The sequence below is a fragment of the Dermacentor albipictus genome, chromosome 3 (assembly GCF_038994185.2).
Source record: "Dermacentor albipictus isolate Rhodes 1998 colony chromosome 3, USDA_Dalb.pri_finalv2, whole genome shotgun sequence".
Taxonomy (NCBI): domain Eukaryota; kingdom Metazoa; phylum Arthropoda; class Arachnida; order Ixodida; family Ixodidae; genus Dermacentor; species Dermacentor albipictus.
The window spans coordinates 123889869-123912269 of NC_091823.1; the positions used below are offsets into that span (position 1 = coordinate 123889869).

General features: G+C 45.5%; 2 protein-coding genes and 2 pseudogenes across 4 annotated transcripts in view; 3 read left to right on the forward strand and 1 right to left on the reverse strand.

Annotated features, from left to right (window-relative positions):
* Positions 1-22401, reverse strand: part of LOC135909449 (KICSTOR complex protein ITFG2-like) — a 184889-nt gene that overhangs the window by 57970 nt on the left and 104518 nt on the right. Inside the window, exon 15 of one of the 3 annotated variants that reach the window (XM_070536024.1) lies at positions 5486-5537. The exons of 1 other annotated variant lie outside the window; for it this stretch is intronic. The gene's annotated coding sequence lies outside the window, so the exon portion shown is untranslated. Of the gene's footprint in view, positions 1-5485; positions 5538-5846; positions 5866-22401 lie in introns of those variants that run through there. One more of the 3 variants, XM_070536022.1, reaches the window with a different exon arrangement.
* LOC135909480 (piggyBac transposable element-derived protein 3-like) lies at positions 2928-5739 on the forward strand (annotated as a pseudogene).
* Positions 8388-12705, forward strand: LOC135913993 (piggyBac transposable element-derived protein 2-like; annotated as a pseudogene).
* LOC135913992 (piggyBac transposable element-derived protein 3-like) lies at positions 12951-13759 on the forward strand. The gene has a single exon (XM_070536499.1). The coding sequence runs from the start codon at positions 12951-12953 to the stop codon at positions 13746-13748; it is 798 nt and encodes a 265-aa protein (XP_070392600.1). The 3' UTR covers positions 13749-13759.

Genomic DNA, 22401 nt, shown 5'->3' on the forward strand with positions numbered 1-22401 from the left:
AGCACATGCACCAAAACGACACAAATTTCACTCAACCAGTTTGCGCGCGCAAACGTCGCTGGCACAGTATACTAGCATGTACTGTCTTCTAGTTCGTACCACTATACGGACTATACCGTTTACGCGTAGCGAAGCATAGACGAAACACGTGGAGTGATGCGTTTTGGTGACTGTGCTTCTCGCGTAGATGATATGAAAGTGAACGCTGTGCGCCGCTATCAACCATGCTAGTTCAATGAATGCATGTGACGCCTGCCTACAGTTCTATAGCCACTGTATAGCATATATATAGACTGTAGCCTGACATCGTCCATCCATCCAGTCGGAGCTGAAGCCGCATTGTCAGCAACAGCATTCGAAGACCATTGTGCAGCGCCATCGCATGCGCCCGTCAAACTCCCATCACTGGTTTTTTCTATCTATGCTCGTATTGTGCAAAATTTGGTGTTGGCCTAGTGGTGGGTTCCGTGTGTAATATTTCAATTTTCGAGAATGCGGTCGGCGCATCCATTTGTGAGCCATGGCATCGAAGTGCCTGGTTATGTACGGCGACAGTAATGTTGTCATGACTTTCGACGACCCTTGCAGCCGGCAGGAACTTCTAAGCCAACTTTCACAGAATGAAATGTTCAAGGATGTCGACGTCTGTGCCCTTGGATTAACGGTAAGTGTTCTTGAATTAGCCTTATAATTGTTGCACTCTAAACCGGCTTTTTTTTTTCCTTTGTGTTGGTCATGCATGTGTTGATCATGCATGTGTTGCAGTAGCGGTGCAGGCACGGCTAGCGTTTAGAGAAATTAATTTCAACGTAGCTTGGTGTTTGTTTTCTCTTACTCCAGCCTTGCGTTTTAGTGCACGAACCTAGGTATTCATACGAGAACTTTTGCATTCGGCACTATGAACCAGACTTCTGCAGTCAGGCTTTCAGTGCACACGTGCACTGAAAATCGTGTGCGTGCTTTGTGACGGCTTTACAGGCAGATGTGTAAGTAAATATCAGGTGTTTTGCATCCAGAAAGTGGTGGACAAGTGAACAGCCAACATTAAAATAATTGATAGTGAATGCAGTATCTTGTGCAGATGGTACACTGTGACGAGGGCTGTGCAATGCTGACTTGTGCCTCATGACGAAAAAGCAGGGTGAAAATACGGAAAAAGAAAGGACAATGTGCTGCCCTGGATTTGTGCATCGTATAAATTTTGTATAGGGGCGATCAGTTAAAGGCACTATAATTTAACTGTTTGTGTATTCATTCCTGATCACCCTCGCCCCTTTCTTTTATTAGGCCTAATTCTTAATAGGAAGATTCACTAACTGGCTGAACAGTTTTCGTTTCATGTAGCGTATATTCTGGCAGCTTAAGTTGCTCTTCGGCGCCTGTAGACAATACGCCACAGAAGCATAGCTTTCATTACTCTTGGACCCTGGGATCTAATACCAACCATGCCGAGGTGTGAACATCTCCTTTGTTGTCATGAGGCACATTGGAGGTAGCAGTGTTCCTTGTAAAACTGCTGACTGAGCAATAATTTAAAGATTGGTTTTCTAAAAGCCAGACACAATACCAACTGCGTCTAGGGTATGACCAAGGAATACCAGTTTGTTTGCTTTAGTTGAAATGTGCTCAGAAACTTAGCGCAGCATTGAGGCCAAACTTCCTCATCGTCCCTAAAACAGTCATTTTAACCTGATGACATTTTCACAGATCTTTGATGAGGACTTCGACACCTTCGTTGACATAACAGCAGACTTTGCTATCCACAACAAGGCAAGAATTAAAATCAAAGAGACGAACCAAATAAGGTGAGTGTTGCATCTATGCAGATGTTTGGTATTTAAGTCTTCATTTTAGATTGTGTCAAAGAAGCTTTTTATTTCTTTCGGTTGCCACATCTCAAAATTTAGAAAGTTATTCAAAAGCATTGCACAGTGTCTTTCCTTTTTTCTCCCATCAACTGCACTGCAGGATAGCAGATGTCCTCGAAAAAGGCCCACCATATTCACCACAACAGGCATGCCCCGGTCATGTGTACATGCTGCCAACCTGGTGGCGTCAACGGAAAGGGGCACGCACACTCCTTCCCAGTCGCGTCACATTATTCCAGTACACTATAGCTATAGTGAACTAGAAGGCTTTCTAGTCGCGTGACCGAAGCGCGCTCCCCTTGCTTGCCCCTGTCCCCGCTTGTGGCGAAAGTAGCGGCCGCGCTGTCATCACCCACTCTTCTCATTTAGTTTGCTCAGGGTTGCCAGATCTGGCCACTTTACGGTAAATTGGCTGCTTTTAAAAGGCCACGATGACAAAAAAAAAATGACATTGGCTACTTGGCTACTTTTTGGCTATTGTTCTGGCATTGGCATAAACAGCTAATATATGCTAAAATCTCGCACAACTATCACAAAATAAATGTTCATTCACACTGCCAGCTACAGCTTCCTCGGTGCAATGGCTTTTCACTGTAACGTAGCTGGCGGGGGACTCGTTCAGTCTTCCTAGCTGCTATAGTTCCACATTGTATGTATTAGGGGCCTGGTGGCTGTGCAGTACATGTGCACCAGGTTTCAACAACAAAAGTGTAAACTACAGCTTAGCCATGGGCAAGCACGCCACTGCACAAAGGATGTTTTGCCAACAGTGGCTGGAGGACCCAAAGCTAAAAGGCAAGAACATTTTCGAAAAGTTAACGGTACATTGCGGATTAAATTGCAATGCTGTCATGCAGCAATGATACTATATAACTAACCCTTTCAGACGCTATGTGCACAATTGTGTACATTTCAATCTCGCGGCTTTTACAGAAACAAAATGCCAAAACTCGAGATTTTTTATAGTTTTGGCTCATTTTTGTGCTCTTGTCTGGTAACACTGAAGTTCTCAGCGCCATCTGGCGGATAGTAAAGCAAATATGACCAAAAACAAACAACATGGCGGCGCATGTGACTGCTTCCGCAGGTGAGCTTTTTCAATCATTTCTCCTTTTTTTCTCAGAGGTATTGCTGTTTGTAAAGGATGTTGCCAAACGGCATGGACGCTGAGAGGTCATTTCGCCCCAGAATTGTGGGAGGTCGCCGTTTTCGGGCTTAGCCGAGAGTAAAACCAGCCGGGCGCTTCGGTAATGAGTCGGGAGACGCTCTTTGACGGCAGATAGCCCACGCCGACTCGTCGGGACATCTTAACCTGACACGCGTGCGGTCTTGAAACGTAGGAAAGGGTGCGATGTTGGGGGCCCTTTGGCCCGGAAGCACGGACGGGGACGCCCTGCCTGGGACGGACCACGGGCAAAGCGTCGTTAGGGCGTCAATGGTCATGCCGCAGGTACAAAGGGGCAGCTTAAAACCAGAGGGATTGGTGATCCGATGCGCGGTCCCTTGAAAGGTAGGCTGGCACCCGAGACGAATCCATCTGTGCACTTAGCTTTACAGGCCCGCCGGAGGAGACAAACCATGCACAAGACGGCATTGTGAATCGGTGGGTGCACTTCGGCAGGGGTGCCCTTTGCGGCACGCAGTGCGCGATGGGTTTAATTAAGGCGCGAGGACGGGGCGACGCAGATGGTCGTTCCCCGTAAGTGTTTTTCAAAGTGTCGGGAGACTTTTTCATATATGTCGCGGAGGCAAAACGGTTGGGATGTTATTTGTTTATTTGTTGTTTGGTGGCTCCTTTCTCTCCCTCTACCTCTCTGAATGTTCCGAGGAACGCAGGGAGAGGGTGAGAGAGAGAGAGTGTCCAATGAGTGACAGTCCAGTTGACCCAATCAGGTCATTGGGGTGTCGTGATTTGCCGTGAGGGGATTCGGGAGGGGCAACTGAAGGGTTAAAACCTGGCTCCCGACCTCTCACGGGGGTTCCGGGCTCAGGAAAGGTGCTCTGCACTTTCGGCTCTGCCGAGTTAAGGCGCCAGTGTAACCCAGTGTAACCCAAGGGTCTTGACGTACGAACGGTGCTATGCACTATCGGCTATGTCGAGTTGATACGTCAGACCCACTGTAAATAGCTGTCAATGTAAATATTGTGTACATAAAGTCTATTCTCCAAGTGCAACATCTATGGCGTCCCATCTCTGATGGAAGAGGAGAAACGACGACAGCTGAAGAAAATTTCTCTACCAAATAAGCTGGTTACGCCAGCTTGTGGAGGCACTCTGTGCTACGAAAGTAAGAAGAAGGTAAAGAAAATTCACTCTGTTCTAAAAAATTATAGAAACAATGCCTAACATGCAAATATGTACATATGTTGAATTATTAAGCGTTACTTGAAAGACTTCCTTGCCAGCGGCGCATTCAGTGCATGGTCACAATTGTGTACATAGCGTGATGCTGGAAGCAAAGTCGACTGGGCGCCAATTTCTGTCTAATCGCATACGTTACTGCTATTTTCCAGATTTTATGGGCTTGCCTTGTGTGTCATTCTACAAACCAAAGTTGCATCATGCGACCAAAGAAACAGCTGAACGACTACTGGAGAAGATTGCTTCGGGGAATGTCCGATATCGGTGAAAATGACGATGAAGATGACGTTCCACAGGAAGACGTTCCGCGGGAAAATGATAGTAGCATACGGAGCCCCAGCGAAGAGGAAGAAGAGAGGCATCAAAGGTCGCCATTGAAAGAGATAAGTGCAGAAGACAACATACCTCAAAACTTTCAGTGGAAAAAGAGACTTTATGTGCCCCCATCAGACACCGACTTCAGCGGTCACGAGTGCCCTCCGGGCGCAAGTGAAACGTGTACGTCGTACATGTACTTTTCCAGATACGTGCCCAAGTCAGTTTTCAAGGTGATAGCAGAAAACACTAATCTGTATAGCGTGCAGTCAACTCTGCATAACGTGAACATGACAGCCGATCAAATAAGGAAGTTGTTCCGAATGCACATCATGATGGGTGTCATCCATTTGCCTCCGGCAAGGCTCTATCGGAACCCGATGATGAAAGTTCTACTCATCAGTGAAACTATGACTGAGAAGCGCTTTTTCAAGCTTCGAAATAATCTGCACATTGTTCCAGAAAATTCTGATTTCCACAGTGAAGATCGCCTGTGGAAAGTGCGTCCTTTTCTGGAACTTATACAAAAGGGATGCTTGGAGCTGGCTGTTGAGGAAGAATGCTCAATCGATGAGCAAATGATCCCTTTCAAGGGCCAGCTTTCCATAAAACAGTAGGTGAAAGGTAAGCCATCTCCCTGGGGCATAAAAGTGTTTGCTCTATGTGGTAGAAGCGGTTTACTATACGACTTTGCGGTATATACCAGGGAGAAAACACGATTCCTGCTGAACTAAAGACTACGGTCTTTGTTCAGGTGTTGTCTTGCATTTGTCTAAAACAATTCCTTCTGGATGTAATTATCAGCTTTATTTTCATAACTACTTTACATCAGTGCGCCTCCTTCGCCGGCTACATGACAAAATTTTGGTAGCTGGAACAGTGAGACAAAACAGACTAGGCAAGTGCTTTCTTGAATAAAAAAAAGTGATGAACAAGAAGCCGCGAGGATACTCCGCTGACTACGTCACAAGTGATGATGTTGTAGTGGTGGTCTGGAAAGACAATATAGCTGTGTCAGTTGCATCAAACTTTGTTGGAATTGGTGAGAAAGAGGATGTCAAGAGGTGGGACAAAACTATGCGCAAGCACATACTTGTGAAACAGCCCGAGATCATTGCCAAGTACAATCGAAACATGGGAGGCGTTGACAAGATGGACTTTCTGCTGAGCCTGTACCGCACCAAGATCAGGTAAAAAAAGTGGACCCTGAGGGTGATATTTCATTTTGTAGACTTGGCTGTCTGTAATGCTGGGATAGAGTACTTACATGACAATGCACACACATGGCGGTCAAAGCTCCTTGATCTCCTGCACTTCTGCCTGCAAATTGCGGAGGCCCTCATCAGCAGTGTGCCTAATACAAGGAAACATGGGAGACCGTCCTACGAAGACGTTCCGACAGATGTTCCTCACGAGAGGAACGCCCGCATTCGACGACCTTGCTCGGATGCACGCTATGATGGCGTGCACCATTGGCCAGAAGCTCGGGATCAAACCCTTCCTTCTATATGCAAGTATGAAGGTTGCAAAGGGCGATCAAGAGTTTTTTGCAAGAAATGTGAAATGCCAGTTTGTATGACGAAGGACTGTAACTGTTACTAAAAATGTCACACTTGAAAGGTTGTTCCCGATTCTTGACCTCTACGATGCTATATACACAATTGGGTACACGACTGTAAAAAAATAAACTGCTCTTGTATTTTCGTCAGTAGCCTTCCAATTCATCTTATTTGGTCAAATATAGATAGTAGAAACAGAAAAAAAAAAAATTTGTAGGAAATAGCAAGCGGCATCTGAAAGGGGTAAACTTTCTTTGCCTGCACCTTTGGCCGTTCGAGTCCACCACTGCTGTCGGACTTCCCTCCGAAATCACTAAGCCGAAACCCTTCCGATTCGCCCAGGAAACTCCCGATTTTTTACTGAACTTTCAGATTGTACATCAGCGTCTTATATCTTCCGAAAAGTGGTCTCTGCTCGCGCATTGGTGTTTTTTGAGAAACCGCCACCACAGAGTCTACAGTCACATCGTAATCGTCAGCACCACCAACAACGGCCACACTAGCAGCATTCGTGTCGACTAAGCAGCCGACTACGGTGCCTAGTAAGCCGATCAAAGCCAGAGCCAATGTAGCTCTTGCATTTCATGCATGCCTTCCTCCATGGTGCATCTTGTTGTTGCTGCTGCTTGTGTGTATGATTAGTGTTGGCTAAGCCGTCTGTGTGCGGTGCAGCGTGTAAAGTTAGAATCCTTGTGTGCTTGATGCCATGGTGCTATCAAAGCCCAAGAAAAGGTATCTGCAGAAGCTTTTGCAATCTGAAACTCCTGAATTTCCATGCTTTTTGAAATCAAGAAAAGGAGAACATTCTGCATTTTGTACAACGTGTGGATGCGACGTCAGCGTGTCACACGTTAGCAAAGGCGACTTGAAACTGCATGTTTCCACGGCGAAGCATCAAAGCTATGTTCGCACCGCTGAGCAGCTAGGCAACATAGCGAACTTTCTCCGGAACAACTACGACGACAGTGCCATACATGCAGAGTGCCTGTTTACAAGATTCCTCGTCGAACACAACCTACCCTTTAGTGTCAGCGACCATGTTGGGTCTCTTCTACGAAAAATGTTTCTGAAATGCGATGACGCGAAGCATTATTGATGTGGACGTACGAAAGCAAGTGCAATTGTAGGAGAAATGGCATCAGAGGTGCAGAGCACGATGCTGGAGACCATCAAGTACCGTGCTTCTGCTGTTGCGGTCAACGGCAGCAACGACACTACTGCACAGCTGTAGTACCCAAATGTGGTGACGTATAAGGTTGAGGAATGCTCGCACAGTGAAAGTAGATTACTCAGCATTCAGGAACTCCACGGGGAGGCGATGGGAAAAATCTGGGACCTCGTGTTGAAGACTATAGAGACCTTTGACGTGCCCGTGTCAAACTGCATTGCATTTTACGCCGACAACGCAAACATTATGTTAGGGGAAAAAAACGGCCTCACCGCAGTCTTAACGGAGGCACAAGAAAACTTGGTTGTGATTGGCTGTGTGAACCAAAGTGATCCGTGAGCCCGCCGGCGTGAGCTGTGAAAGCCGACCTAGCCATTGCCTTACTGCTCGCGCCCGGTGAACTTTATCCTCCAGTGGCGCTCGAGGGCCATGAAAGGCACGGTTAGCGTTTCAGCGCTGGCCGGAGGGATGCATGAGGCTACCATAAGCCCAATATGCCCCTATCCGTGAGCCTCCTCCTTCCCTCTGGCAGCCGCCTGCAAAGGTGAATGCGCCAGAACGATGCATGATGGGCAAGCTGACGGATGCAGTGTGAGCTTCGTGTTCTGTGTGTGAACATTGTCGTCGGACTGTGAGATTTGCTTGTAGTGTTGTTATTATAATCGGAGTGCGGATTAGTTGTGTGAAGTGTTGATTGTCAGGCTGGTGCTACACGGACGCCAACAGTGAACCCGTCCCAACACGCCTCGAGGACGACGACCGACTCGACCAGGTCTCACGGGGGCCGTTGCCGTCGCCGCGGGCACCTCCAGTCGCAAGCCGTTCGAGAAGCCACTGCGGTCGCACTCGCTCCTGAGACCACAGCACGACCCGTGATGCAAGCTGGCGCTGTTACCACCTCCACATCCTTCCAGGTGCGGTCGTTGCCTGTGTCTCCACAGCCAGCTGCCCGTTTGCCTCCACACCGCCATGTCGCTACCTGGGCCTTCCAATCCGGTTCCGAAGCACCACTTTGCTTCGTGTCGACGAAACAGTGGAAGGAACAAAGAAAGGTGGAGAACCACATGAGCGGGCGAGAGATACCACGCATTTTTCGCGGCCTCACGGTATCAGCCATGGTCGAGGCCTCGGGTGGAGCCGTCATGGCCTCGGACCCTTCGGCAGTGTACTGCGGTGTGTGCGGTGTGCTGCGGCTGTGTGCTGCCCATGACTCCAGCGGGGTGCACAAGCTTCACGTGAAGGGGAGGAGCCAACTGCCGAGGAGCCCGGGACGTATCCAGCCCCACAGGTGCTGCAGAACACGGACCCGGACGTCAACCCTGCCCTGCTGCACTCCGTTGTCGGCGCTCTCGCCTCGGACCCTGTGTTCGCGGCGACCATCGCGGCAGCTGTGCAGCAGGCGACAACGCTGGCGCCCCTCCACAGCTCCGTCCTTTCTCCGGAAGCCGGAGGCATCGACCCTGCGAGAGAGTCTCGACTTCGATATTTTCGCTTGAGAAAATAAAACAGGTCAGACGTCAGCTTCGCCATTGATTCCGGTCGTCTCTCTCATGGGGCGGCCCGAGTCCTCAGGAGGGAGGGGATGTGGGGACCCCTTTTGGGACCCCTGTCTCCTGTTCATGCGTGACTTGGGCCATTCGGCCGCGCGATCGCTGGGGACATGCAGTTCCAAGCCTTATTTTGGATAGCGTACATTCCCCACGGCCGCGGGCGCCGGCGCGACGCGGAGCCTGCTGCTTGCGCGCGCGGCTCACGTTACGCAGCGCGTAAGAACAGTGCCTAAGGAGCGGGCCCCTCTCGCCCTCTCTTCGGTTTCTCTCTCCTTCAGCATCGGAGGTGCGCGGGCGCTTTCGCCCGGAGAGATTGACTTTCGGTGCTCTTGGCTGTCGGACGTGCGGACCCTCTTGGTCCCGCGCCCCTCTGAGCAAGGCGGCCCCCTTTTGTGTGGCGAACCTGCTCGGAAGAGCCAGCGTGGCGGAGCAGACTTCCCGGGGTGGCTGTCTGCGACAGCCACCCCAGTGCCGTATTCCTGTATTGTACTCGCATTTTTGTACATAGCAGGGAATAAACCCCCATTCGTTGGTGCTACGGCTGGAGTCGTCTCTATGCCTTGCCGGTGAGTCAGCGAACCCGCCGAGGCGCCCCTTTGCAAGCGCTGCGGAGTGGGGACGAGCTACGTGTCTCCTTAGATCTTAGCTAGCCGGGTCCGGGCACGTTAGCCCGAAGCCCCACAAGCTTGGTCTTTTTGCTACATTTTCTCTTAATAGTTCAGGACTACTTGCCAGAAGGTGACTTAAAGGAGCCATACTGCAAGTGCATTGTGCAGCTTTGTATTATTACGCAGTTGCTTGTTTCACCAGTCATGTCTCCAGATACATCGGGTAGCTAGAGTGCCTATTAGATCGGCACAGTGCGCTGTTTGCAAGTCTGTACGGCCCTGATGCATTCAGACCTACGCATCATATGCTCATTCACATCATCACACAGATAAGGTGCTTTGGTCATTCCCACCACCACTGGACCATGAGATTTCAACGTAACAATGCACTCCTAAAGTCCTTTCTTTTTTTTTAAGTATATTCCAAAGTCCAAACGATTTTTCAAATGAAAATGTCCAGTGATCTGTGGGTGGGCCCAGGGTTGCTAAACTTGAATTATACACACAACAGTACTGCATCAGAAATTGGTGTGCCTGAGCCCCATGGTGTTGGTCGAACTGCAATTTCTGTATCCTCTGTCTGTCTCCAATGTGAAGGTCTTTTTATCTGGTGTAGTGGTGTTTGAAGAAAATGATGAGCCAATGTTCGGTGAGGTAGACACTATTGTACATTGAGCAGACAAGGTCTTCCTCACTCTGCAATTGCTTGTCAAGGTTAGGTATTCAAAAGAAGTGAATGCACTTGTTCTCATGAAAACACCACCTACGTCAGTAATTCAGCCCAGATCCCTTCTTTATTCTTGGCCACATTCACCTACTCAAAAGACTATATTTTGTACAGTATCTCAAAATGTGTGTATGACTCACCGTTGCCATAATGTCTACCGTTTTCAGTTAATGTAAGCTCAATTAATTTTGCATAAGTTTATGTGTGTTTCGTTGTGATCTTTTCTCTCTTTTCATAAAATGCTTTACCTAGATTAGAAATGCAATATAATTTGTATATTACGAGATGTGCACCTTTATAATTTCCTCAAAGTTCTTCTGTCATAAATTTTTGCTTCTCAGGAGTTTTATCGCTGGCTTCTTGAAAATCTACCAATTTTCTGACATGGTTCAGCTAATTCAACTCGGAAAACTTGTTCCATAGAGGGTCCTATTTTGTATCTTTAAATGGAAATATTGCATTATACATAAGTTTATCTAGCTGTTGAACTGTCAATTTCTACTTGCATTATTTATCCCAGCTAAATGTGCCTCCTGCTCAGGCCTTCATGTTGTGTGTTGAATTGTATTGCTGAGAACTTTACCGTTACATATGTACTGAAATGTCTAGTAATAGACTGATCTCAGGAAGAGTTTCATTTCATCAGAAATTCTGCAAAGGATACTACAAGTATTAGTCCTTTGCTGGCTGGAAGACAATGAGGGTAAGCTATTTATAGAGAAGTAAGTTTTTGATAAGTCAGTCAGATGAGTGTTTCTTTGCAGGAAAATTCATACGAGCCCGATTCTCTACGTGCTTCGCCGAGCTGGGTCTGGCCTAGCAATGGGGATGCACCGCTTCTTGTTTCAAATATTGCACTATCTGAGAGCAGTTGTAATATTCATGTTTTTGAAGTATTGTCAAACTCACGGTCGCGAGTGTTTACCGTCTGATAATCAGTAAGGAATGATAGTTAAAATCAGAACTAGACACACATTCGGTAAAACTGCATAAATACTATGGCGGGAGCTTTCAAATATATTGTAATGGATACGAAAGGCAGGTACAAGAAAGAAAGAAGACAGAAAGAACAAGGAGTTCGAGAGGCCAGATTGCGCTACAATCTCGCTATGATCATCATCCATATTCTGTAAATAAAACCATTTCTTCACAACATTTCGTAAAAGTTGTGGTGGAGGTGCTGGGTATCGATCCCAGTACCTCTGGTCATTTCATCGTCTCATCTCATCAATTGTAGTCATTTCATCAACTTTGTTTAACCCTTTGTATCCCAGGTGCCACAAACGTGGCAGTGTTATTTTAATTTTTTCAAAGTAGAAAATATGCTCTAGGAACCCCGTGTTCCTAGCTGCCACGAACGTGGCAGCTGGTGCTTGCACTCACTGTCAGTAGATGGCCCCACGGGGACCGCACAACAGCATTTTGAGCATCGAAAACATGGACTCCACGTGCAGCCGGCCAAGGCGGTAAGTGTGCGTCATTTTTCTGTTGTGGTAACCTGAACTCTGATAATTTAATATTGAAAACACTGGCAGTAGTTTTGCGGAAGTCTAGCGAATATACTTACGCAGTTTCATGTTGCTACGACTGTTCTTTGTAGAGCATTTCACTTCGTTCACCTTACATACACATTTGTGGCAGCCAGGAAGCTGGGGTCCGTCCTTCCAGAGAAATGCATGAACGAGTATGATTTCATTGAGCGTTTATGTCACAGTATTTGCGGCACCGAATTTAATTTCCATCAAGTGAACCTTCATACTTGTTGTCTAGCAGCGACTTGTGTTGGTTTATTGATTTTGAAGAACGTTTTTTTATATGCAGGCAGCACTTGACTGACAAGGAAATTCAAGCAATTTTTTTCTAATACCCTAGTGGAAGTGAAGGCGAAAACTTGGAGGGGTCGGATTGCGATGAACAATACACGCCGCAGGAGAGAACAGTGCAAAATGTCAGCGAAAGCTCTTCAGACAGTGAAGAAGTGCAGGTCACATCAACCAAAAAAAGAAGCAAACAAAAATTTGGCACTGGGTGAAAAAGGACATCAATATCAATTGGGCAGAGGAAGAAAGTGTTTTGAAGCCTGCGGACGGTTTAGAAAGAGAGAAGAGCCCCTTGAGCATCTTCCTGAAACTCGTTGACTCTGACCTCATTGGGTTCCTCACTTTCGAAACGAACAGATTCAGGACCCAAGAAAATCGCACGCGAATCCTTCCGATGTCAGTCCTCGAGATGCGCACGTTTATTGGCATTGTCCTTTACATGTCTGTAGTTGACCTTCCTTTTAGAAAGATGTACTGGTCAGCGAACACTCGTCAAGCGGATATCGCCAACTGCATGGCAAGAAACAGGTTCGACGAAATCATGTCTCTATTTCATGCAGGGAACAATGATGAAGCGCGGGAAAAAGGAGAAGAAGGCTATGACTGTCTCCATAAGGTGCGACATGTGCTTACGAGCCTAAATAACACATTTTCACAAGCTGCCAAACTTGAAACTTGCGTTGCTGTAGATGAAATGCCTATCCCTTTCAAGGGCCGACATTCTCTGAAAGTTTATATGAAGAGTAAGCTTAAAAAATGGGGCTACAAAGCTTGGGCCCTTGCAGGCTGGTCTGGATACGTATATAGGCTTTACATGTATGGTGACAACCTAATTGAAGACCCCCCGAACACCCCGGAAGACATAGGCGAAAGTGGGAAGGTCGTTTTGCGACTCAATCATGATTGCCCTCCGGGAACAGAAGTATTTTTCGACAACTTCTTCGCTTCCATCAAGCTTTTAAATGAAATGAAAATGAGAGGACTTGGAGCGACTGCCACCATCAGAAAAACAAGATGTGGGAACTGCCCTCTGAAAACTGAAAAAGAATTGAAAAAAGCAGAGAGAGGATCACTCGACTTCCGCTCAGAAAAGAGCACAGGAATTGTCATCTGTGCCTTGAACGACAACCGCACAGTGACAGCTGCATCAAACATGCACAGCACTGAACCTTTTGATACATGCAGGCGCTACGACAGAAAGACCAAGGCTTATGTGGATGTGCAGAGGCCCAACATCATTAGGGTGTACAACCAGAGCATGGGTGGAGTAGACAAAGCAGATATGCTTCTGTCATTTTACAGAAATGACTTGAAAACAAAGAAGTGGTACAAAAGGATATGCTTTCACCTTATCGATCTTGCGGTTGTGAACGCTTTTCGGCTTTACCGCGAAGCGAATTCGGCAGATATGCAGCTGGTTGACTTCAAGTTCCGGGTGGCACTTGGATTGATGCGCTCACTCGAGGGCATGCCCGGATTGAAGCGGGATGGTGATGATCCTGTGCCTGCTAGTGTTGTGTCACCAACTAGTTCATTGAAGGCATCAGGCTCAGCAGCTAGAGTTGTTTCAAAGAAAGCCCATCATGTTGAACATTCTGTGTGGCACGACAACGTTGGCCATTGGCCAGTGAAAGTGGTGCAAAAGAACGCCCCCATGTGCAAGTTAAGCTCATACACCAGGCGCACAAGGTTCTTTTGCAAAAAGTGTTCTGTGTATTTGTGCGTTGATGCACAAAAAATCAACTGTTTTGAGAAATTTCATGCATCCTAAATTTTCGGGGAATTTCTACCCCCCACTCCTAGCTGCAACGTTTGTGGCACAAGAAAATTTCCTATAAAATGAAGAGGCATTGTTTTAACTTTTTTCACGTGTCTTTCCATGAACATGAACTCTTTAAAAATATGGATTTCAGCAATGTTCACCTCGTGAGAAACCTGTGGGATATAAAGGGTTAACAATGGGCAAAAGAAACCAAGCAATGAGCTCCAGATACGCTAGTATATGCCAGTGCCACCTTTGCCAATCTTGGCGACTTGGTTACGAGCACTCTTTTCTCGCCACCACCACGTCCAGACACTAAGTTCAAAAAACAAGTTTTGGATAAAAATAAATGCCCTTAAAAATGTCTCGTAAGCTTCATAAGTGCTCAAACTTTTATTTGCGAGAAAACTCAAACCATTTCAAAACATTTCAACTATATTATTCCAGAAGAAAGGGATAAGATGAGTGAATGACATCAACATTGTCAAAATGGAGGAAGCTCGGTTGGTCGGCAAGATGAACTCGAATGTCATGGTGAAAAATCCAGCTTAGAAGAATTTCTCAAAACTTTACTCTAAAAATGAAGCCCAGTGTGAACAATGCAAAAAGTCCCTGAAGACACCAACCGAAGCAACAACAACCCTTTCAAACCACCTGAGAAAGCATCCGAGCTTGTATGTTGCCTACGAAGAACGTGCTGCATGTGAAAGACAAAGAAGGCTGCTGAGCAATCTACGCCGCAGCCGTCAATTTCATCACATTTTCGGCCAACAATGAAAAATTGCATGGAAGGCGAGAAAAGTGACTCAGAAGATTGTAACCTTCATTGCGGACAGCTTGCACACCTACAGTGTCATCGAGGAAAATGGCTTAGTCGAAATACTGAGGTGCTCTTTACCCGAGTATAGCGCGCCTTCAAGGACCATTTCCTCAAGGTTGGCGATTCCCAATCTGTAGGCCGTGAAAAAGGCTGAAGTGATGAAAGCCCTCAGATCAATCTTCGATGCTGGAGTCCAGTGCTACTATTTATCACCGACAGCTGGACCTCGTGCACTTGTCAGAGTTAAGTAAATGTGACATGCGACATAATGGACAAGAAGTTTGTAGAGCATGCCTACACTCTGACATGTGGTCAAATCACCATAGACTGCACCGCAGAAAACATTCACCAGTTTCTGCAGAAGGTGACTGAGGATTGGGAACTTGCCGAAGATTTTCAAACCTATACTGTCACTGACAATGGCAGAAACTTTGTTGCTGCTGTGGAGCATTTGCAGTGGCACAGGGTTCAGTGTTTTGCCCACTCTACAATTTTACATCCCTGACGCAAAGAAGCATGCACCTGGATTCTTTCAGCTGTGTGAAAAGGCACGTTCCATAGTTCGCCACAATAAACCCTTGAGCTTTGCAATGACATCTCTGCAGAACTTTCCGAGTCAGATAGCGTGGAAAACCTGTCGTCCGTGGAGTGGAAGCTAATGGCTGGGCTGGTCAGTGTACTTCAGCCCATTCAGCAAGCAACAAAGAAACTCTCTACGACCAAATACCCAACACAATCGCAAGTGATATCTCTGATAGAATGCACTGGGATTACTCTGAAAGAGTACATTTCAAAAGCCAATAAAGCAGCCTCCTTTGCAATCAGCCTGCTGTGAAGTCTCAAGACCAGGTGCGTCGATGTGAAGATGTCTCCACTATTGGTGCTGGCAACACTGGTCAATCCTCGCTACAAGACAGTCTTTCACTCCACACCAAGCCAAAAGGTTTGGAGGAGTAGCATACTTCTTTCGGAAGTTGAGAAACTGCACTCAACTGGGACAGCAGAAGCCAGAGAGTATGTAAGCGCTGCAAGCACCACAGAAGAAGCATACTCTGTGTGGACTGCATTCTCTAAAATCGAAATGGCATCCGAAGAAATGCTGCACTCGGCTGGCATATCCCAGTGCCAGAAGCAAGTGCATGAGTTTCTGCAAGCCCCACTGCTTGGCTGTTCAGAGGACCCCCTCCTGTGGTGGTCGACGCTGGGCTTACAGCTCTACCCTGCTGTGGCTACAGTGGTGCAGAAGTATCTTTTCATTCTAGCTACCCAGGCGGCCAGTGAAAGGGTGCTTTCAGACAGAGGCAATATTGTGATGACTTGACTTAATTTTTGTCAATTATAAATGCATTTCTGAAGAAGGTAGAGTGCACAAAAGTGTCTTATGCTCTGCTACACATTCTCCTAATAGTGTAGCTTCCAAAAAACATTATTTCAGAATAGCTTGTCTGAAGCATGTCCAACAACTTCTTTTTTTCCACAAGAACTGATTGAACTAGGCTCTCCTTGGAAACAGAAATTTGAGAATTGTGGTGCATGTACTACATACTGAACAGACGCAGCTTTAGTTCATTTCTACTTTTATCAATTCAATAAGTAAGTCATACTAGAATTAACTGTGGTCTCATTCTCACAAATTACTCCACCTAATAATTGCACATATCCAATAATTATCTTGCCTGCCACTTTGCGGCGAAGATCTTTGAACAGCAACTATTTGATATATGATTCAAAAATATTCAGCCAAAATTACTATTTACTTCGAACTGAAACACTACTACTCGCACAACCCTAGCAAAGTCCATTTGGTGCTGTGTGTACACATTGTTGCATTTCTGCAACACTGGTTTGAAAACACGCCGTCTTGTGCTGCCAGCTGTGCTAATCCCACCCAACTATTCCCAAACAAACATGGTGGAGGCTGCACACGCCCGCATGCAGTGACACAGGTAATTTTTGTCACTTATAAATGTATTTCTGAAGAAGGTAGAGTGCACAAAAGTGTCTTATGCTCTGCTACACATTCTCCTAATAGTGTAGCTTCCAAAAAACATTATTTCAAAATAGCTTGTTTCTGGCAGCAGAAAGTTGCTGTGTTGCACAGATACAACAATGTGCACATGGAGTTTTTTCCTTCTCAGAACTGGAAATGGATCCTAAATGCTTTCATGGCATCACAATTTCTTCTGAAAGTAATAACAGTGACCTTTCCAAGAGTGACGATTACCCCGAGTTTAAGTCTGTTTCAGTTCAACATGTGTGCAGTATGTTTTCTGGTTGAATGCCTGAACTTTTTCATAGGGATACGGTGTACCTGCACACTGCTGTCTCGCATTGTCACGGCTGTACCTATACATCTGTGATTCTAAATTTTGGGCTATAACATGAAGACACCATGCATGGCGGTTCTGTCTGCTTTCAAATTACACAGGCTTCCTGTTTAGTTTATGGCTGTGTTTAGCTTTGTCTTACCACTCATTTTGTTCTCTGAATAATGCTCTCCATTTTCTGCTTCAGATGTGCAACCTGATGTGGAAAAGCTGACGGCACAAGTGAGTTGAGTGCATGTTTTGACAAGAACGAGTATACAGCAATGGCACAACACCTAACCATTGCTCAACACAAGCTAAGAGAAGGATAATTGAGGAGAATTAGAGTCCAGTAAGAGATCTGCAGAAAGTTAGGTTCTCTGGATGAAGTGAACTTCCCAAGGATATTTCAGAGCTGTCGACACCATTCCGATACTTTAGGTTTCTCTTCTCCAGCTCACAGAGTTCACTAATTGCACATCAAAGCAACTTGTTTGCGCTCTAGAAAGACGTGAGTCAGCCTCTTTGTACCACCGCAAAAGAGACGGAAGTGTTTATTCGGACTTGCATGTGTATATTGATCATTCGAATGAGGAACACGAGGTAATACTGGAGTGCGACAAGCTGGGTGAGCCAACTGGCTGACAACTTTCCTCTGGCTCATTTCGAAAAACTGAAGCATAACATCCACTTCATAGACAATAGTACTCTCGGTCCAAAAGACGATCCAGGTAGAAATCGGTTTGAGAAGGTACGACCTCCGATAGATACCATCAATGAACAGTTGTCAGTGGTACAGCTGCCCAAATCTTCAACTAGCTTGCCCGAGCAGCGACTTTTCTGTGCGTCAGCACCACATGATGGAGGCTAGTTGCAAACACGGCGAGAGTAAGTGCATGCCCACAAAACACACTCAGCTAGGCCCATCATCTGCTAGGCTATTTCTTCTTAAGGACGTCACCTCATATTAGCACACTTCAGACGAACAAGCAGCACGAGTAGGCAAAGGGTTTTGCTCGTATGTTACCATCCAAGATCAGCAAGCAGTCGAGGAAATAAAATTTAAAGATCTCTCACATGCCCCTGGTCATGAGATAAGCCGAAGAATATGGGTAATTCATTTGTAACTTGCTGACGCAAAAGCTTTATTTTTTCACCTGTAGAAAGGGCTGTTATCTGCACCTCTCCACCAATTGCAATGGCAGCGCGCGAGGGGTTATTTAAGGCTGTCCTAGCCCCCATGTTAAGCAGCACTACTCAGACTCAGATAGAGTCACAACCACATACCACTGAAATGAGTACATTTTATTTTTTATCATCATGATGGCCGCCTTTGTCACTGTCTCCTGATTCTGGTGGTGAAGACCCACTTCACGCGATCGATATCATATCACCCACAAGTTAGAAGTGTATGCCGGAAAAGAAAGATCAGTGCCAAGACTTCCAGGAGAGCCTGACTGTGGAAGAAGTGGAAATGTTGCTCAGTTTAGTAGAATGATTCCAAGAGGGGTCCGCCACAAAGTGTACTCTGGCAACCATTTCAACTGCCCAAGTTTGCAGGTATCCCTAGAATGAGAAGCTCTACACTGCATTGGTACTGTGCGTATAAACCGGGTCCCTGGAGTGAGCATGCCTTCTGAGCAGGAAATGAAAAAAACAAAGAGGACATTTTGAAGACAGGGTTGCTGTTGTGGATGGCATTGCACTGTCATGTGCAAGGTGGCAAGATAAAAGAGCAGTGACCTTGCATTCCTCCTTCACTGGAACAGAGCCTGTTGGAAGTGCATCAAGGAATTTTCGACAAAAAATAGGAACGAAGTGAAATACCATGACCTTCTGTGATCCCAGTCTACAATGAGCTCATGGGAGGCGTCAATCTTTCGGAATTTTTCATGTCCCCATGTTGTCCCTACTTGAGGTCAAAGAGACATTACTTTCATGTTTCTCTCCACATTCTTGACTTGATGGCAGTCAATGCTTGGTTGCTTTACAAAAGGAACACCATGACTGACCCTGATGAGCACACAGAAGGGCTCCTTCCCTTGCCAGAATACTGCACTGCCATCACTTCAGCGGCAGTCAAGTAGAAAGTAGACAGGCTCTAAGTTTGTCAGGCATCTCATTCCGTGCTGGAAACACTGGGAGGCAGGCAGTTTGAAAAAACGGCCACTGCCGCATGCAATCTCGCGGTCCTGGGTTCGTACACGATACATATACCAATTGTGTGCCGTTCTAAGCCGTTCTTTACATTTACTGGATATTAAATGGAGTCATTTAGCTGTGCTGATGCTGTTTGCCGTATTTTGCATCAGTGCTTCGTGACATCGGCTGCATTACGTGTTTTCGCTGACGGCTTACTACCACAATGATGGGATCCACGTTCGCCATCTCCATTCTTATAGATGTGTTCTTGTAGGTCACATGCTCGGATAGCACTTTTTCCGGTAAGTGAAATACTTTTCACTTCGTTTTTTGTCAACCATGTGAATATTTTTAGATGTTTCAACAATTCCTGATTGTTGGGCTCTTCTGCCCTGCGAGTTTTCATCATCTTTATTTTTATACAAGGGTTCTGCTTGTTAGTCTTTATGGTTAATGTAGCATGAATCAACCAAAGGGAGTACCCCTACTCCGGGGAATGCCTTTACAATCATGAAAGTGTATGACGTTCAAGGCGTTGCATCCACTGCGGCTCGGTCTCGCACTATACCATGAGCGGCACGCGCAATCTTCCACTTTGTTCACCGGCCGAACTCATCCGGGACTGGCATGCTACACGCTACATAAAGGCTGCCGTGTATTTCTAGCAAGCGGAGCGAATGACTGTGAACTCGTCCTTTGCGAACAGGGCGTAATCATGAACCAGACTGAACTCGCCCTATTTTCTGTCCTTTTGTTCTTGCATGGGTTAGAGCATTGTGCGCACGTGCATGTGTGTTGACGACTGTACAGCTTGTAGCGTTCCCATTTATAGCAAAACAAAAACATAACTGCAATGTTTACTTGGTTTATACAATTCCAAATGGCTGCTGATGTAAAAATTTCACTTGTGTACTGTTCTAAATAAGCTGCAAAACTTGTAGCCTAGTAGCTGCTTCATCTGGGAGTGCAATCACGACTGCTTGACGTTTATTAGTGAATGACTGTGGGTCACCTCCTTTGTAATTGCAAATCTGTCTTTCAACTGACTTGATGCCCTCTTATTTTGTTCTTTTCACTGTATAAATGGATGGACACCCTTCTTGTCCCTTGTCCCGTCAGCATTTGGCATGTGCCTGCCAAATGAATCACATCAGGTAGCATGTGCAGACCTTATAACCTTATTGTGAGGGGATCACACAAGAACATGTGGAGGCACCTGCATCTGAGATAAGAGATTGTGTAGTCACATGTGCGTGTAGAACAGGCATAATGCTGAGGGTTCCAGCAGTTTGCAGAGGTGCTTTGCAAAATTTTGTCATAGCTATAATATTATCTGTGCTGTTTTTTGTCATCTATTTCATTAATATCATTGGAAGTGTGATCGAAATTCAGCAACTTATTTGCCCTGGCCCATTAGGCTGCCACATTTGACCTTTCACTAGGTGTGCAATTATTCACCATGTACCATTACTTGAATACATCTTTTTGAGTGTAGTGGCTTCTCAACTACGAGTCAATGTAGATGCTCAGAATTATTTGAGGATAGAGGTGCACTGATGTATTTCTACCTCTTCAAATCACTTTGCACTTCTTGTGCAACCAGCACGTTAACACTTCCAAAACAGTGGGCAATGTTATCGTTTGATCACATCATGAGATACTTTCAGTTTTGTATGACGTATCATCTAAGATGTCGCGTAATTCGTGTGAAGTATTGCCCTAAGCCAATTAGGGTCACATGAAAATATATCAACAAAAGTGATTGATCCAGCGTAGAAGTGTTGCTTTGGGACACTACTCTATCCCTAGTTCTTTCCATGCTACCTGCTTACCCTGTACATCTAGACAGTGGAAAATGCCAAACTTGCTCTTGGTTTAACAATATAAGATGCTATATAACTTTTTACCTTATCATCATTTCCCTGCAGAATGGACAACTGTTTTAAACTGATTATATTTTGCAGTAAGGTTCTCAGACCTGTTTGACAAGTTGTTAAGTGCCTTTTTAGCCGCAAAACACCATAAATTAATTTGAATGCTGGCACTTTCTGACTCTGCAATTTATTAACTATATGCCAAGAAATATACATACCTACATACCTAGAGAGCCCTGTAATTAGGAGTGCTTAAATTTATTTTCAATGTGAGGCAAACTTCTTACTTAGCACATATTGCTAATTGAAGTTCCAATTTCAATTTCCCATTTCCTCCCTCGCCTTTTTTCCCTCTTCTGTGCAGCTATTGCTTGCCTATGTCTACAAGAACCTTCACGTGTCGCCCGTCACAGCAAGCTTTTCTGGGCAGCCAATGCTCTCCTACGAAGGCTGGCCTGCTCTGGCAGCGGCGGAAATCATCTTCAGGATTCATGCATGATCACCTTTGCTGCTATTTGTCACTTTTGCTAACTACACTTTATACATCTTTTCTAATTTATTAGGTAATAAAATTTGACTATGTCACATGGGGTGAAGTAGATGTCTTGCTGCATTTTCACTTGCAATCATGCTTTATGCACAGAATGAAAAACTCAATGTACAGTGTATCAAAAAAAAAAAAAGATAACAGCGTATTATGATTTATGTTTCAGTTACGGTAACATGCAACATGCAAGGAATTCACTAATAGGTGGTATGCTGAAGAACTGACCATTATTTCTGCTCGATGCTATGCAAGCATATGGTGATACCTTACAAGGGGCACCCACAAAGTAAGTTACAATTTACTTTTAAATGATGCATGGACATCAAGAAAAAATAATTATGTTGCCGGACAGAGTGGTGTACAGTGTTTTTCCAGATGTGAACTACCCTTTATTTTTCAAGAATTCCTTGTAGCACAGCATTGCTTCGTATACTGGTGTCGTGCTATCATGCTGCCTGTACATGAAACCAGGATGCAATTTTTGCCTGAACGGCAACATCACTGACAAAATGTTTCCCTGCTAGAAACTATTTCAGTTCAGTGGAGACCCAGCAGGGCGAAGTTCTGTCAACAATGACGTGTTTCATGCAGAGGTGGTATTCTTGTTTCAGTCAATGGACATTGGTATGATATCGGCATACAATGCAAATCTTGTTTGATTTGCAAGATAATTCTGATGGGCGCATTCAATTGATTGGTCTACATAAAATGCACTATTCGACCAATCAGGCTGTACTACACTGTTCCCATAGTTCACATCCAGAAAAACTACCTGTGCATCACTCTATCTAATATAAACTTCTTTTTTCCGATGTCCGTGCCTCATTTAAAATATATTGTAACTGTGGGAAACATCGTGTAACTGCAACAGCTGCCACAAAAAATATGAGGGAATGTCTAATAAAGGTCTTCAGTTGCTCTTGTCAAGCTGTCCATTAGCCAACTTTTAGTGTAACGTTAGCAGGGCTTACTG

Coding starts and splice junctions, on each gene's coding strand:
- LOC135913992 (XM_070536499.1), top strand. CDS start 12,951: ATGAGAGGACTTGGAGCGACTGCCACCATCAGAAAAACAAGATGTGGG.